At 39.1% G+C, this 17479-nt stretch overlaps 1 protein-coding gene across 1 annotated transcript in view; it reads left to right on the top strand.

The window, feature by feature from the left end:
* The window catches only part of kif3a (kinesin family member 3A), a 51438-nt gene extending 37456 nt beyond the window's left edge, over nt 1–13982 (top strand). The window contains exons 13-17 of the mRNA XM_061899698.1: nt 4670–4795; nt 6055–6108; nt 6449–6517; nt 6617–6747; nt 9417–13982. Of these exons, the coding sequence (XP_061755682.1) occupies nt 4670–4795; nt 6055–6108; nt 6449–6517; nt 6617–6747; nt 9417–9465 (429 nt within the window). The 3' untranslated portion in view covers nt 9466–13982. The remainder of the gene's footprint in view (nt 1–4669; nt 4796–6054; nt 6109–6448; nt 6518–6616; nt 6748–9416) is intronic.
* The last annotated feature ends 3497 nt before the right edge of the window (nt 13983–17479 follow it).

Genomic DNA, 17479 nt, shown 5'->3' with positions numbered 1-17479 from the left:
ACACAGATGTAACACTGGCATACGCAGAAGTAACACTGGCATACGCAGAAGTAACACTGGCATACGCAGAAGTAACATTGGCATACGCAGAAGTAACATTGGCATACGCAGAAGTAACATTGGCATACGCAGAAGTAACATTGGCATACGCAGAAGTAACATTGGCATACGCAGAAGTAACATTGGCATACGCAGAAGTAACACTGGCATACGCAGAAGTAACATTTCTGTAAACCGAAGTAAAATTTGTGTAAACCGAAGTAAAATTTGTGTAAACCGAAGTAAAATTTGTGTACACAAAAGTAACATTTGTGTACACAAAAGTAACTTATGCACGCAGAAGTAACATATGCACGCAGAAGTAACACTTATGTATGCAAAAGTAACACTTATGTACGCGGAAGTAACACTTAGGTATGCAAACGTAACACTTATGTACCCAGATGTAAGTAAGACTTATGTACGCAGATGTAGGTAACACTTATGTGCGCAGATGTAGGTAACACTTATGTGCGCAGATGTAGGTAACACTTATGTGCGCAGATGTAGGTAACACTTATGTACGCAGATGTAGGTAACACTTATGTGCGCAGATGTAGGTAACACTTATGTACGCAGATGTAGGTAACACTTATGTGCGCAGATGTAGGTAACACGTATGTATGCAGATGTAGGTAACACTTATGTGCGCAGATGTAGGTAACACGTATGTATGCAGATGTAGGTAACACTTATGTGCGCAGATGTAGGTAACACGTATGTACGCAGATGTAGGTAACACTTATGTGCGCAGATGTAGGTAACACTTATGTGCGCAGATGTAGGTAACACTTATGTGCGCAGATGTAGGTAACACTTATGTACGCAGATGTAGGTAACACTTATGTGCGCAGATGTAGGTAACACTTATGTACGCAGATGTAGGTAACACTTATGTGCGCAGATGTAGGTAACACGTATGTATGCAGATGTAGGTAACACTTATGTGCGCAGATGTAGGTAACACTTATGTACGCAGATGTAGGTAACACTTATGTGCGCAGATGTAGGTAACACGTATGTACGCAGATGTAGGTAACACTTATGTGCGCAGATGTAGGTAACACTTATGTACGCAGATGTAGGTAACACTTATGTGCGCAGATGTAGGTAACACTTATGTACGCAGATGTAGGTAACACTTATGTACGCAGATGTAGGTAACACTTATGTGCGCAGATGTAGGTAACACTTATGTGCGCAGATGTAGGTAACACGTATGTACGCAGATGTAGGTAACACTTATGTGCGCAGATGTAGGTAACACGTATGTACGCAGATGTAGGTAACACTTATGTGCGCAGATGTAGGTAACACTTATGTGCGCAGATGTAAGTAACACTTATGTACGCAGATGTAAGTAACACTTATTTACGCAGATGTAAGTAACACTTATTTACGCAGATGTAAGTAACACTTATGTATGCTGAAGTAACACTTACAAAATTAGATGTCAGTAACACTGGCATATGCAGAATTAACATTTGTGTAAACAGAAGTTACATTTGTGTACACAAAAGTAACTTATGTACGTAGAAGTAACCTACATACGTAGAAATAACCTTTGCACGTAGAAGCAACTTATGCACGCAGAAGTAACTTGTGCATACATAAGTAACTTATGTACGCAGAAGTAACACTTATGTACGCAGAAGTAACACTTATGTACGCAAATGTAAGTAACACTTATGTGCGCAGATGCAGGTAACACTTATGTATGCAGATGTAACACTTATATACACAGATGTAAGTAACACTTATGTACACAGAAATAACACTTATATACACGGATGTAAGTACTGCACTTATGAATGCTGAAATAACACTTATGTACACAGATGTAAGTAACACTTATGTACCCAGAAATAACACTTATGTACGCAGATGTGAGTAACACTTATATATGCAGAAATAATACTTATATACACAGATGTAAGTACTACACTTATGTACACAGATGTAAGTAACACTTATGTGTGCAGAAATAACACTTATATACACAGATGTGATTAACACTTATGTACGCAGAAATAACACTTATGTACACAGATGTAAGTAACACTTATGTCCGCAGATGTGAGTAACACTTATATATGCAGAAATAACACTTATATACACAGATGTAAGTATTACACTTATGTACACAGAAATAACACTTATGTACACAGATGTAAGTAACACTTATGTGGGCAGAAATAACACTTATGTACACAGATGTAAGTACTACACTTATGTACACAGAAATAACACTTATGTACACAGATGTAAGTAACACTTATGTGGGTAGAAATAACACTTATGTACACAAATGTAAGTAACACTTATGTGTGCAGAAATAACACTTATATACACAGATGTAAGTAACACTTATGTCCGCAAATGTGAGTAACACTTATATATGCAGAAATAACACTTATATACACAGATGTAAGTACTACACTTATGTACACAGAAATAACACTTATGTACACAGATGTAAGTAACACTTATGTGGGTAGAAATAACACTTATGTACACAGATGTAAGTAACACTTATGTGGGTAGAAATAACACTTATGTACACAGATGTAAGTAACACTTATGTGTGCAGAAATAACACTTATATACACAGATTTAAGTAACACTTATGTACGCAGAAATAACACTTATATACACAGATGTGAGTAACACTTGTGTATGCTGAAATAACACTTATATACACAGATGTAAGTAACACTTATGTACGCAGAAATAACACTTATATAGACAGATGTGAGTAACACTTGTGTATGCTGAAATAACACTTATGTACACAGATGTAAGTAACACTTATGTATGCAGAAATAACACTTATATACACAGATGTAAGTAACACTTATGTATGCAGAAATAACACTTATATACACAGATGTAAGTAACACTTATGTATGCAGAAATAACACTTATATACACAGATGTAAGTAACATTTATGTACGCAGAAATAACACTTATATACACAGATGTAACACTTGTGTACGCAGAAATAACACTTATGTACACAGATGTAAGTAACACTTATGTATGCAGAAGTAACACGTAGGAAGGCAGCAGTCAGTGACACTCTGTCAATTTCTTCAAACACATCTACCGAATGAGCGGAATCCTTCGTCATAGCTGAACACTTGTCTTGTAGGTGGGAGCTAAGTATGTTATCTTTTTGGATCCCATTGTCACATTTTCTGATAAATAATATTTCCACACACACTATCTAGATTTGCATGACAATTTGACAGTTTCTTTCTTCTGTGGACCATACCACATATCTCCATAATGTTCTGGGGTGATGTATACAGAGTACCGCTTCCTAATGATAATGATATTGCTATTGGTACATTTCTTTTATAACGCACAGTGTCACATTCATTTAGGTGACGTTTCAACGCCTAAAAAAAGACATGGCGAATGATATGAATTATGATATGATATAGAGTTTGTGATTTTTGTGCTTTGCCTGCATGCATAATATTCCCAGCTGTGTGTAATTGTAATGAATAGAAACACAGTGATGGATCTTTGTGGTGTTTACAAAATGATGACACAACAGCATTGCAAACATATTTGAATGAGTTATTAGCCTTTGTTAACATTTTGTGACAATTTGAACATTGTAACAAAAATGCATTTTTGTAACATCTTTATTCACACTAATTACATAGAGCAGTTGTTCTCAAATGGGGGTACACACTTGTTTATTTTGACCCCGACTTAAAAAAAGTTGAACAACTTATTGGGGTGTTACCATTTAGTGGTCAATTGTACAGAATATGTACTGTACTGTGCAATCTACTTCAATCAATCAATGCCAAGGGGTTAGTGAGTTTTTTTTGTAATTTATTCTAGAAATAGCAACAATTCAAAAATCCTTTATAAATATATTTATTGAATAATACTTCAACAAAATATGAATGTAAGTTCATAAGCTGAAAAGAAATACAACAATGCAATATTCAGTGTTGACAGCTAGATTTTTGTGGACATGTTCCATAAATATTGATGTTAAAGATTTCTTTTTTTGTGAAGAAATGTTTACAATTAAATTCATGAATCCAGATGGATCTCTATTACAATCCCCAAAAGATTAAGTTGATGATTACTTCTCTGTGTAGAAATGTTTATTTATAATTCAATCACTTGTTTATTTTTCAACAGGTTTTTAGTTATTTTTACAGCTTTTTTTCCACATAGTTCAAGAAAGACCACTACAAATGAGCAATATTTTGCACTGTTATACAATTTAATAAATCAGAAACTGATGACATAGTGCTGTATTTTACTTCTTTATCTCTTTTTTTTCAACCAAAAATGCTTTGCTCTGATTAGGGGGTACTTGAATTAAAAAAAATTTCAGAGGTTGTACATCACTGAAAAAAGGTTGAGAACCACTGACGTATAGTACCGATAAATACTGATATGAATAAGGGTATAATATCGATAAAATTCTAACTATGCATCCCTAGTGATCAATAGTGTTTAAGTTATGCCGTTAAACAAACAAATGCAAGTCGAGTCATAACTTTCTGAATTGGTGGAGCCTCTGGTTAATGCCATAAAGTGTAGGGTGAAAAATTATACGTCTTTTTGCCTCATTGTTTATAGAGCTGTGTTTCTTAGTTGGCAGATCTGCAACAAGAACACCACAGAGAGATCGAGGGCCTCCTGGAGAACATCCGCCAACTCAGCCGAGAGCTGCGACTCCAAATGCTGATCATCGACAACTTTATTCCTCAGGATTACCAGGTCCTTAACACTTGTCTTATTGTTTGTTCTTGTACTTCAAGGCCTACTGAAAGCCACTACTAGCCACCACACAGTCTGATAGTTTATATATCAATGATGAAATATTAACATTGCAACACATGACAATACGGCCGCTTTAGTTTACTAAATTGCAATTTTAAATTTCGCGCGGAAGTATCATGCTAGAATGTTGTAGTATGATGACACGTGCGCGTGACGTCACGCATTGTAGAGGACATTTTGTGCCAGCACCGTTCAGTTATAAGTCACCTCTTTTCATCGCATGATTCCACACTATTTTGGACATCTGTGTTGCTGAATCTGTTGCAAATTTTTCAATTGACAATGGAGACGTCAAAGAAGAAAGATGTAGGTGGGAAGCGGTGTATTGCGACCGCCTTTAGCAACACAAACACTGCCGGTGTTTCATTGTTTACATTCCCGAAAGATGACGGTGAAGCTTTACTATGGAACACAGCGGTCAAGCGAACACGGTTGGATTGGACCACACTCACAAAGTACAGTGTATTATGCAGCGATCATTTCGACAGATCGTGTTTAGAAGAAGGTCCCTTGCGAAGGGCAGAGATGGGCATCGCCACCACCCGTCGACTGGTGCTGAAGAAAGGTGCGGGGCCGACCTTCAGGTTATACAGTTACGACCATATAATCTCACTAAAACACTAGTAACACAATAAGCAGATAAGGGATTTTCCAGAATTATCCTAGTAAATTTGTCTAATAACATCTGAATCGCTCACACTGTATAGCCTTTTTTTTTTTGTTCCAGTCCTTCACTCTCACTTTCCTCATCCACAAATCTTTCATCCTCGCTCAAATAATGGGGAAATCATTGCTTTCTCGGTCCGAATCGCTCTCGCTGCTGGTGGCCATGATTGTAAACAATGTGCGGATGTGAGGAGCTCCACAACCCGTGACGTCACGCGCACATCGTCTGCTACTTCTGGTACAGGCAAGGCTTTTTTATTAGCGACCAAAAGTTACGAACTTCATCGTGGATGTTCTCTACTAAATCCTTTCAGCAAAAATATGGCAATATCGCGAAATGAGATCAAGTATGACACATAGAATGGAGCTGCTATCCCCGTTTGAATAAGAAAATCTCATTTCAGTAGGCCTTAACAACACATCTTTAGGCCAAACAAATTTTAAGTACATTTGGTCAGTTAAATGTCAAATTAATGAAGTGAAGATGATGCTTCTCACTCACTTCTACATTTCTTGTTTTTTCCTTGTAGGAAATGATTGAGAATTTTGTGCACTGGAATGAAGGCATTGGAGAATGGCAGCTGGTGAGCTGTTGTTTTGATCAGATTTCATATAAAGCATACATTTACCTGGTACTTTTATTGACACTGTATATCATTTAACCGTATAATGTGGTTACCTAAACAGTTGTCATTATGATTCAGGGCTGTTCTACACCACCATATGCACAATAATAAAATTTTTATTAATACCTTAATGTCAATCAAAAGTGACCATCAATATCTTTATAAAAGCAGGTTATGGTTATTGGTTTGTATATCATTGAATGGTTTGTTTATCATTAAATGTAATTTGTGTACGGGCACTTAGGCACTATTGATTTTGTGCTCTGGTCAGGTTAATTTTTATCTTTGTTTTTGTCAGAAATGTGTGGCTTTCACTGGCAACAATATGAGAAAACAGACCCCTGCGCCTGGCAAAAAAGAAAAAGATGTAGGTTTTGCCCTCTACTTTTTAGAATATGATTGACACATGTACCTGTTACTTTTCATCTGAACTTTTGTCTTTTCTGTGTTATCCTTCCTTCTGCAGCCGTTTGAGGTGGACCTGTCCTATGTGTACCTGGCTTACACAGAAGAGAGCATGCAACAGTCACTGATGAAACTAGAGAGGCCTAAAACCTCTAAGAGTAGCAAGAGCGGCCGGCCCAAGACTGGTCGGAGGTAATCCCCACACGGACCACACTATAGTACGGTACACATAGTCATCAGTGTTTTAGTGTAATACGCCAATGTCATGCCTGTCATTTGTTTTGACAACGGTTACAAAAAAGTGGGACCCCAAAAATGTACAACGGGACCCCATTTTTAGGACTTGATGGAGTCCCTGGGGCCCCATTTTGAAAATTCCTAGCGCCAACACTGATGGAGTATTGGTGCATGCAAAACAGCAGCAGGCGGCTGTGGCCTGCGGGCCGGTTCTAATACTAATCAAATATCATGCTGGGGGCCACAGATAATTAATTTGCGGGCCTTGACTTTGACATAGGTTCTAAAACATGTCCACTGTGAAGGACGCTGCTCCTCATAAAGTAAAAGTTGAAAGACACTAAGGTGAACATTATTGTTTTACACTGGATGTTAACATTCTCACTTTAAAGACACTCAACTGTAAGGTTTTTTTTCATATATATTTCCTGAAACAGTGGATGTCCTTGCACAATTATTTGCACTTAAAAATTAATGTTTGTAGTACAAACCCCGTTTCCATATGAGTTGGGAAATTGTGTTAGATGTAAATATAAACAGAATACAATGATTTGCAAATCCTTTTCAAGCCATATTCAATTGAATATGCTACAAAGACAACATATTTCATGTTCAAACTTATGTTCAAACTTATAAACTTTACTTTTTTTTGCAAATAATAATTAACTTAGAATTTCCTGGCTGCAACACGTGCCAAAGTAGTTGGGAAAGGGCATGTTCACCACTGTGTTACATCACCTTTTCTTTTAACAACACTCAATAAACGTTTGGGAACTGAGGAAACTAATTGTTGAAGCTTTGAAAGTGGAATTATTTCCCATTCTTGTTTTATTTAGAGCTTCAGTCCTTCAACAGTCCGGGGTCTCCGCTGTCGTATTTTACGCTTCATAATGCGCCACACATTTTCGATGGGAGACAGGTCTGGACTGCACGCAGGCCAGGAAAGTACCAATGCTGTTGTAACACGTGCTGAATGTGGCTTGGCGTTGTCTTTCTGAAATAAGCAGGGGCGTCCATGAAAAAGACGGCGCTTAGATGGCAGCATATGTTGTTCCAAAACCTGTATGTACCTTTCAGCATTAATGGTGCCTTCACAGATGTGTAAGTTACCCATGCCTTGGGCACTAATGCACTCCCATACCATCACACATGCTGGCTTTTCAACTTTGCGTCGATAACAGTCTGGATGGTTCGCTCGCCCCTTTGGTCCGGATGACACGATGTCGAATATTTCCAAAAACAATTTGAAATGTGGACTCGTCAGATCACAGAACACTTTTCCACTTTCCATCAATCCATCTTAGATGATCTCGGGCCCAGAGAAGCCGGCGGCGTTTCTGGATGTTGTTGATAAATGGCTTTTGCTTTGCATAGTAGAGTTTTAACTTGCACTTACAGATGTAGCAACCAACTGTATTTAGTGACAGTGGTTTTCTGAAGTGTTCCTGAGCCCATGTGGTGATATCCTTTAGAGATTGATATCGGTTTTTGATACACTGCCGTCTGAAGGATCAAAGGTCACGGTCATTCAATGTTGGTTTCCGGCCATGCCTACCTGGAGTGATTTCTCCAGATTCTCTGAACCATTTGATGATACTATGGACCGTAGATGTTGAGATCCCTAAATTTGAAACGTTCTTCTTAAACTGTTTGACTATTTGCTCACGCAGTTGTGGACAAAGGGGTGTACCTCGCCCCATCCTTTCTTGTGAAAGACTGAGCATTTTTTGGGAAGCTGTTTTTATAGCCAATCATGGCACCCACCTGTTCCCAATTAGCCTGCACACCTGTGGGATGTTCCAAATAAATGTTTGATCAGCATTCCTCAACTTTATCAGTATTTATTGCCACATTTCCCAACTTTTTTGTCTCAATTTCTAAAGTTGATGATTATTTGCAAAAAAATAAATTTTTATGAGTTTGAACATGAAATATGTTGTCTTTGTAGCATATTCAACTGAATATGGCTTGAAAAGGATTTGCAAATCATTGTATTCTGTTTATATTTACATCTAACACAATTTCCCAACTCATATGGAAACGGGGTTTGTAATAAATATGATTCAATTGTGTTCAGTTTAAGCAAGTGTGCTATATTAAACATTCCTGTCTAACATTTTTAAATAATCTTATTTCGGACATATACCACAATATAGTACCGTGGCCTTATTACCATGATAATAAGTGAAGTTAATTATATTTATATAGCGCTTTTTCTCAAGTGACTCAAAGCGCTTTACATAGTGAAACCCAATATCTATTTTTTACTTTTAAACCAGTGTGGGTGGCACTGGGAGCAGGTGGGTCAAGTGTCTTGCCCAAGGACACAACAGCAGTGACTAGGATGGCGGGAGCGGGGATCGAACCCGCAACCCTCAAGTTGCTGGCACGGCCGCTCTACCACCCGAGCTATACCGCATAATACCGTATCATACCGTGAGATTTTGATAGTGTTACACCCCTAGTAAAAGCTGTGCATGCTGTGTAATCAAGTCAGTGGGTCTAATGTGGTTTGTGCATTCATTGAAAGTCCATTGAAAGGTTTGTGCCATTATCACGATATACCTTCTCTCCTATTCTGAGAAACAGCGCTAACACCTATCATGTACTCGTCCCCCTCACAGGAAAAGATCAGCAAAAGCAGATGCTGCCATCGACTCTCCACTGCAGTAAAGGTATCGCACAGTCAAGAGAAAAAGTCTCCTTTGCGGATTTAAACTGATGACCATTCCTTTAAAAAGGTGATATCTGAGTACACTGTACAGCTGACACGGTTATAAATGTGAAGCAGTTGTTGTTAGGAGCATTATAGTTATTAATAAGATACCCAGCCTCGCATATAGCTTTGAAAGCCATGTCAGCAGCAGCACTCTTTGTTTATTAAGCTCTGTTACGTCGGCACCTCGGACGCAAAGTCAACCTGAATGATCCGCGTCATGGCAATAGTTGTCCTCATTGGATGTTCATTCAGTCCAATAAATGCTCCGTTCATTCCACAAAACGTATTAGCAGGAATTAAAAAAGCCTTGTTCAAATTTATATAAATATTATAATTAAATTGTTAATATAGTGGAACCTCCAATGATGCTGGACGACTTCTAGGTCATTTTATTTTCAGGGGAAAAAATTATGCGTAGGAAATAATTTAAAGTGAATTTATTTGTTGGGATTTAATCATAAAAAACACAATTAACTCTACAACCAATGTTTTAAGTCATATAAAAACAAAGGTCCACACTCACTGTACATCCATCCATTTTCTTCCGCTTATCCGAGGTCAGGTCACGGGGGCAGCAGCCTAAGCAGGGAAACCCAGACTTCCCTCTCCCCAGCCACTTCGTCTAGCTCTTCCCGGGGGATCCCGAGGCGTTCCCAGGCCAGCCGGGAGACATAGTCTTCCCAACGTGTCCTGGGTCTTCCCCGTGGCCTCTTACCGGTTGGACGTGCCCTAAACACCTCCCTAGGGAGGCGTTCGGGTGGCATCCTGACCAGATGCCCGAACCACCTCATCTGGCTCCTCTCCATGTGGAGGAGCAGCGGCTTTACTTTGAGTTCCTCCAGGATGGCAGAGCTTCTCACCCTATCTCTAAGGGAGAGACCCAAACTCATTTCGGCCGCTTGTACCCGTGATCTTGTCCTTTCGGTCATGACCCAAAGCTCATGACCATAGGTGAGGATGGGAACGTAGATCGACCGGTAAATTGAGAGCTTTGCCTTCCGGTTCAGCTCCTTCTTCACCACAACGGATTGGTACAACGTCCGCATTACTGAAGACGCCGCACCGATCCGCCTGTCGATCTCACGATCCACTCTTCCCTCACTCGTGAACAAGACTCCTAGGTACTTGAACTCCTCCACTTGGGGCAGGGTCTCCTCCCCAACCCGGAGATGGGACTCCACCCTTTCCCGAGTGAGAACCATGGACTCCGGCTTGGAGGTGCTGATTCCCATCCCAGTTGCTTCACACTCGGCTGCGAACCGATCCAGTGGGAGCTGAAGATCCCGGTCAGATGAAGCCATCAGAACCACATCATCTGCAAAAAGCTGAGATCTAATCCTGGCACCACCAAACCGGATCCCCTCAACGCCCTGAATGCGTCCATAGAAGTTATGAACAGAATGGGTGACAAAGGGCAGCCTTGGCGGAGTCCAACCCTCACTGGAAACGGGTCTGACTTACTTCCAGCAATGCGGACCAAGCTCTGACACTGATCATACTCACTGTACAATAAAGCTAAAATCAAGTCAAACTACTCACACTTTTAAGGGATAGGTACCAAATTCCCTTATATAGACACCAACCGAATTCCGTGTCTACTACCGAGTACCGATTCAAGTAAAATCAAACAGTGCCATAAAAACATACTTGTGTTGCACGTGACGTCATGTCTTGTTGCACTCGGTCAACTCAAACATTTGGCAGCAAAAGAAAGCATTCAAGCAGCATTCATCCAATCCACTTTATTTATATAGCACATTTAAACAACAATAACGTTTCCAAAGTGCTGCACAGCCATGTTAAAAACAATATTATGCTCCACCAATGACTGAATAAAACAAAAAATAAAACCAATCGAAACAATATAACACAAATATGATTAAAAACAATTTTAAAGGGTAAAATCAATTAAAACAGTAAAATAAAAATCAAAGTATAAAAAACACAGAGGACAGAGGACCACACAACTCACGTAGTGTTAAAAGCCAAAGAATAAAAGTGGGTCTTAAGACGAGACTTAAAAGAGTCCACTGTGGAAGCAGTTTGAACATGGAGGGGCAGAGTGTTCCAGAGCTTAGGGCCGACCACAGAGAAGGTCCTGTCTCCCCTGGTCTTAAGTCTGGTCTTGGGCACCACGAGCTGGAACTGGCTCTCGGACCTCAGAGCGCGCACAGGAATGTAAATTTGGATGAGGTCTGAGATATACTGAGGTGCCAGTCCATGTAAAGATTTAAAAACAAACAGCAATGTTTTAAAATCAATTCTAAAATGAACAGGGAGCCAGTGCAAACTCTGAAGAATTGGGGTTCTATGCTGTGGTTTCCTGGCCCCTGTTCAAAGTCCAGCTGCCGCCTTCTGGACTAACTGCAACCGGGAGAGAGCTTTTTGGCTAATGCCAGCATAAAGTGCATTGCAGTAGTCCAGGGGACTTCAAATAAAAGCATGCACCACTTCTTCAAAAAACGGTTTAACCTTTACTAAAAGACGAAGGTGATAAAAACACGATTTTAAAACGCCATTGACTTGTTTGTCTAGTTTAAAATGGCTGTCTATAGTGACGCCCAGGCTGGTGACTTTGGGACACACATCATGTTGCAATGGTCCCAAGTCAGTGAGGGCCGGACATAAAACTAAAATTTCCGTTTTTCCCTCATTCATTATTAAATAATTGTGTGCTAACCAAGCCTTGACGTCACATAGACAGTTAAGAAGGGGTGTCAGGGGGCCGTGGCTTTTTGAAATCGGCATATAAATTTGGCATTCATCTGCATAAAAGTGATACAAAATAAAAGCATGAGGGGAATGTTTTGTCTTCAGTCCGGCAGTCATAGCTGACTCGGTCCAACTGCCTCGAGGTAATGTTTCAATTCTCCGTGGCAACAAAGCAAGTATGACTTGCTCGAACGTACAGTAAGTTTCGACTTTTCAAAACGCACATGGCAGTTTCAACACCTACAAATGTGTTAATGAAAACTACAATTAAGATACATGTTACGATCTGGTGTGTAATAAATACAATACTTACAGTTCAAACACTTTGTGCAGCGCAGCATAACGCTAGACAGACATTCAACTTAATGTCATAAAGACTACTTCCTGGCGAGGCAAATCACCATAGCCTGTACCCTACTACCATCGGACATCTTGAAAATGCAACTGCATGCAAAGTCTGCTATATAATACTTGCAAATGAGACCCAAAAGTGGAATACAAAAACAAGATGGACAGCACAGTTATCAGCTCACGGTTAAATAAATATTTTGATTTTACTATAAAACAAATTAACGGTAATTAACACATGAACATACAGATTAGTACCGGTATCAACTCCCAGCTGTCGGGAATTGGTACTGTATCGATTCAAATGTGAAAGATAACCATTCCTACTTTGGTGACACAAGACTCTATATATATATATATATATATATATATATATATATATATATATATATATAGATATAGATATACATATATATATATATATATATATATATATATGTATATATACACACACACACACATATATACATAGATTGAGTTTATATGGGTATATGTATGTACGTGTAAATATATGTATGTGTATATATTAGGGCTGTCAAAGTTAAGTTTTATATATATATATATATATATATATATATATGTATATATATATATATATCTATATGTGAAAGTAATTGCATTGCTCTCATTGTGCTGAGCAGCCAGAACATCTCCTCCATGCCATTGTCCATTTCAAGTTCTATGGTTACCATCACACTTTTTATCTTTGCCAACACTGGTACCCGACTGCATTAAAAAGCTAAAGAAAAAGTATGATCACTTAAGGTAGATGAGTGTAAATGTAATACAAAGGTGTGGGGTTTAATTCTCGATGATGGTCGGCACATTTAACTTCTAATTGGTTGAACCCCAAGCTGGCATACTTTTGAGGTTCCACTGCATGGTTACCATTTAGATGTTATACCAAGTCCAATTAAAGTAAGATGTTAGTTTGTTGAACAAACTTCCTGAAAGGTCAGTATTGCCATGACAAAAGTGTAGCTATGAACAGGCAGGAAGGAGAAATGAGATTAGATTGAAAGAAGACAGAGGTCAACTGTGATGATTGACACTGAATGCAGTTATTTGTGTTTGTATACAATTCACTTTTTGAAGACCAAGGCATGTTTCTACTCTGAAAAGAGATGCTGTGGTTGTAAGTGAAAGTGCGCTTGCTACTACTATTCCATGTCGGCCAGAAGGGGCTTGCATGCCTGCCACTTCTTCTTCGTGTCACCTTTTTTAGTTGGAGATGCACCACATTGACTGTAGGCCTCAGTATATCACACTTGTTGGGGGCTCTGGTAAGGTCAGCACATTTCTACACGCACTTCATAGTGGAGCCTTTTATTTGATATCATCATGTATGTCAAATGTTTACGTTCACCCCGGATGTTTTATTTATTAAATTATTTTACACACGTTTACCTCACATTCTTCTCTTGTCTTTTTTGATGATACCATGAGTTTCCTAAATACAACACCTGTCAAACTCTTTTTAGCTCAGGGGCCACATGGAGGAAAATCTATTCCCAAGTGGGCTGTACTGCTAAATCATTGCACAATAACTTAAAAATAAAGACCATTTAGGACTGTTTTCTTTTTCAAACACCGAACAAAACATGTTGCAGTTAATACAAACCCTGTTTCCATATGAGTTGGGAAATTGTGTTAGATGTAAATATAAACAGAATACAATGATTTGCAAATCCTTTTCAAGCCATATTCAGTTGAATATGCTACAAAGACAACATATTTGATGTTCAAACTCATAAACTTTATTTTTTTTTTGTAAATAATTAACTTAGAATTTCATGGCTGCAACACGTGCCAAAGTAGTTGGGAAAGGGCATGTTCACCACTGTGTTACATCACCTTTTCTTTTAACAACACTCAATAAACGTTTGGGAACTGAGGAAACTCATTTTTGAAGCTTTGAAACTGGAATTCTTTCTCATTCTTGTTTTATGTAGAGCTTTAGTTGTTCAACAGTCCGGGGTCTCCGCTGTCGTATTTTACACTTCATAATGTGATGGGAGACAGGTCTGGACTGCAGGCGGGCCAGGAAAGTACCCGCACTCTTTTATTACAAAACCACGATGTTGTAACACGTGGCTTGGCATTGTCCTGCTGAAATAAGCAGGGGCGTCCATGAAAAAGACAGCACTTAGATGGCAGCATATGTTGTTCCAAAACCTGTATGTACCTTTCAGCATTAATGGTGCCTTCACAGATGTGTAAGTTACCCATGCCTTGGGCACTAATACACCCCCATACCATCACAGATACTGGCTTTTCAACTTTGCACCTATAACAATCCGGATGGTTATTTTCCTCTTTGTTCCGGAGGACACCACGTCCACAGTTTCCAAATATGATTTGAAATAGGGACTCGTCAGACCACAGAACACCTTTCCACTTTGCATCAGTCCATCTTAGATGATCTCGGGCCCAGAGAAGCCAGCGATGTTTGTTGGTGTTGTTGATAAATGGGTTTTGCTTTGCATAGCAGAGTTTTAACTTGCACTTACAGATGTAGCGACCAACTGTAGTTACTGACAGTGGTTTTATGAAGTGTTCCTGAGCCCATGTGGTGATATCCTTTACACACTGATGTCGGTTTTTAATGCAGTACCACCTGAGGGATCAAACGTCCGTAATATCATCGCTTACGTGCAGTGATTTCTCCAGATTCTCTGAACCTTTTGATGATTTTACAGACCGTAGATGGTAAAATCCCTAAATTCCTTGCAATAGCTCGTTGAGAAATGTTGTTCTAAAACTGTTTGACAGTTTGATTACAAAGTGGTGACCCTCACCCCATCCTTGTTTGTGAATTACTTAGCATTTCATGGAAGCTGCTTTTATAGCCAATCATGGCACCCACCTGTTCCCAATTAGCCTGCACACCTGTGGGATGTTCCAAATAAGTGTTTGATGAGTATTTCTCAACTTTATCAGTATTTATTGCCACCTTTCCCAACTTCTTTGTCACGTGTTGCTGGCATCAAATTCTAAAGTTGATGATTATTTGCAAAAAAATACATTTTTATCAGTTTGAACATCAAATATGTTGTCTTTGTAGCATATTCAACTGAATATGGCTTGAAAAGGATTTGCAAATCATTGTATTCTGTTTATATTTACATCTAACACCATTTCCCAACTCGTATGGAAACAGGGTTTGTAGTATCCAATCTTCATTTGTAGTTACAATTTCTGAATAAATGATGTGATAATGTTCATCATAAAAAAAGGTGGAATTGAGTCTGGCAGAGTTTCAACATGCTCTTATTGGTGTTAAAATTAAATTAATGTCAAAATCGAATTACAGGATTAGACTCCAAACATCCCAGAACAAGCTAGTCCGGTTACTTTTAGACCTCCACCCCAGATCACACCTCAATCCAACCCACTTCTCCAAAGTGGGCTGGCTCAGGGTGGAGGACAGAGTCAAACAACTTGCACTGAGCCTGGTCTATAAAATCCACTACACCTCCTTGATACCAAAGTACATGTCAAACTACTTCCTTAACGTAAATGACCGCCATAACCACAACACCAGGGGGAGCTCCACAAACCACGTTAAACCCAGATTCCCATCTAACAAAGGTCTTAACTCATTCTCTTTCTATGCCACATCAATGTGGAATGCACTCCCAACAGGTATAAAAGTAAGTGCATCTCTATATTCCTTCAAAAGCGCTCTAAAACAACACCTCCAGGCAACTTCAACACTTTACTAATACCCTCCTCCATTCACATCCCATCTCCCCGGATTATAAACAACTCAAATGTACTTCTAATGTATATACTTGTTCTTATGCTATGTGAACTCACTATGTTCTCTGCTGGCTGTACATATCCTACTAAATAAGACCTACACTGTTTCAATGTCCACATTTCTCTGTTGATGCAATTGTTGATGACTGAAGTACTGATATCAACCAAAGCTAACCCCCTCCACATCCCACCTTCGGGATTGTAAATAATGTAAATAATGCAATGTATGGACTCTCACTATTATGTTGGATCCATTGATTGATTGATTGATACTTTTATTAGTAGATTGCACAGTACAGTACATATTCCGTACAATTGACCACTAAATGGTAACACCCCAATAAGTTTTTCAACTTGTTTAAGTCGGGGTCCACGTTAATCAATTCATGGTACAAATATAACATACAATGGAATTTTGAAAAAAAAAAGTGTAAAAATAAGAACCAGCATGTCACTAAACATGAAGTGCATGTTTGTTACTTATGAACTAAGTACATCATATCAAAAGATGATTCTTGGTTTTTTTTGTAATTAAGGTCCAATAAGCCCAAATAGCAAAGAGAAATTAAAAAAAGCATGTAATCTAACAGCTTGGGCCTTAAAAGGCTATTTAATATTGTTTTTGTAAGAGAGCAAACATGACACAAACTTTTCTAATTGTTAGAAATCCCACAGTTTATATTAAACATGTTTCACTGATGAGCATACTTGCCAACCTTCAGACCTCAGATCTCGGGAGGTGGGGGGCGGGGCAGGGGGCGTGGTTAAGAGGTGAGTATATTTACTGTTAGATTCATAGATTCACCAAGTCAAGTATTTCATATATATATATATATATATATATACATATGGGCTTCACGGTGGCAGAGGGGTTAGTGCGTCTGCCTCACAATACGAAGGTCCTGCAGTCCTGGGTTCAAATCCAGGCTCGGGATCTTTCTGTGTGGAGTTTGCATGTCCTCCCCGTGACTGCGTGGGTTCCCTCCGGGTACTCCGGCTTCCTCCCACTTCCAAAGACATGCACCTGGGGATAGGTTGATTGGCAACACTAAATGGTCCCTAGTGTGTGAATGTTGTCTGTCTATCTGTGTTGGCCCTGCGATGAGGTGACGACTTGTCCAGGGTGCACACCGCCTTCTGCCCGAT

Source organism: Nerophis ophidion, linkage group LG05, assembly GCF_033978795.1.
Source record: "Nerophis ophidion isolate RoL-2023_Sa linkage group LG05, RoL_Noph_v1.0, whole genome shotgun sequence".
Taxonomy (NCBI): Eukaryota; Metazoa; Chordata; class Actinopteri; order Syngnathiformes; family Syngnathidae; genus Nerophis; species Nerophis ophidion.
Note: the sequence above shows the minus strand (reverse complement) of the source record. Positions and strands in the feature narration are given on the sequence as shown.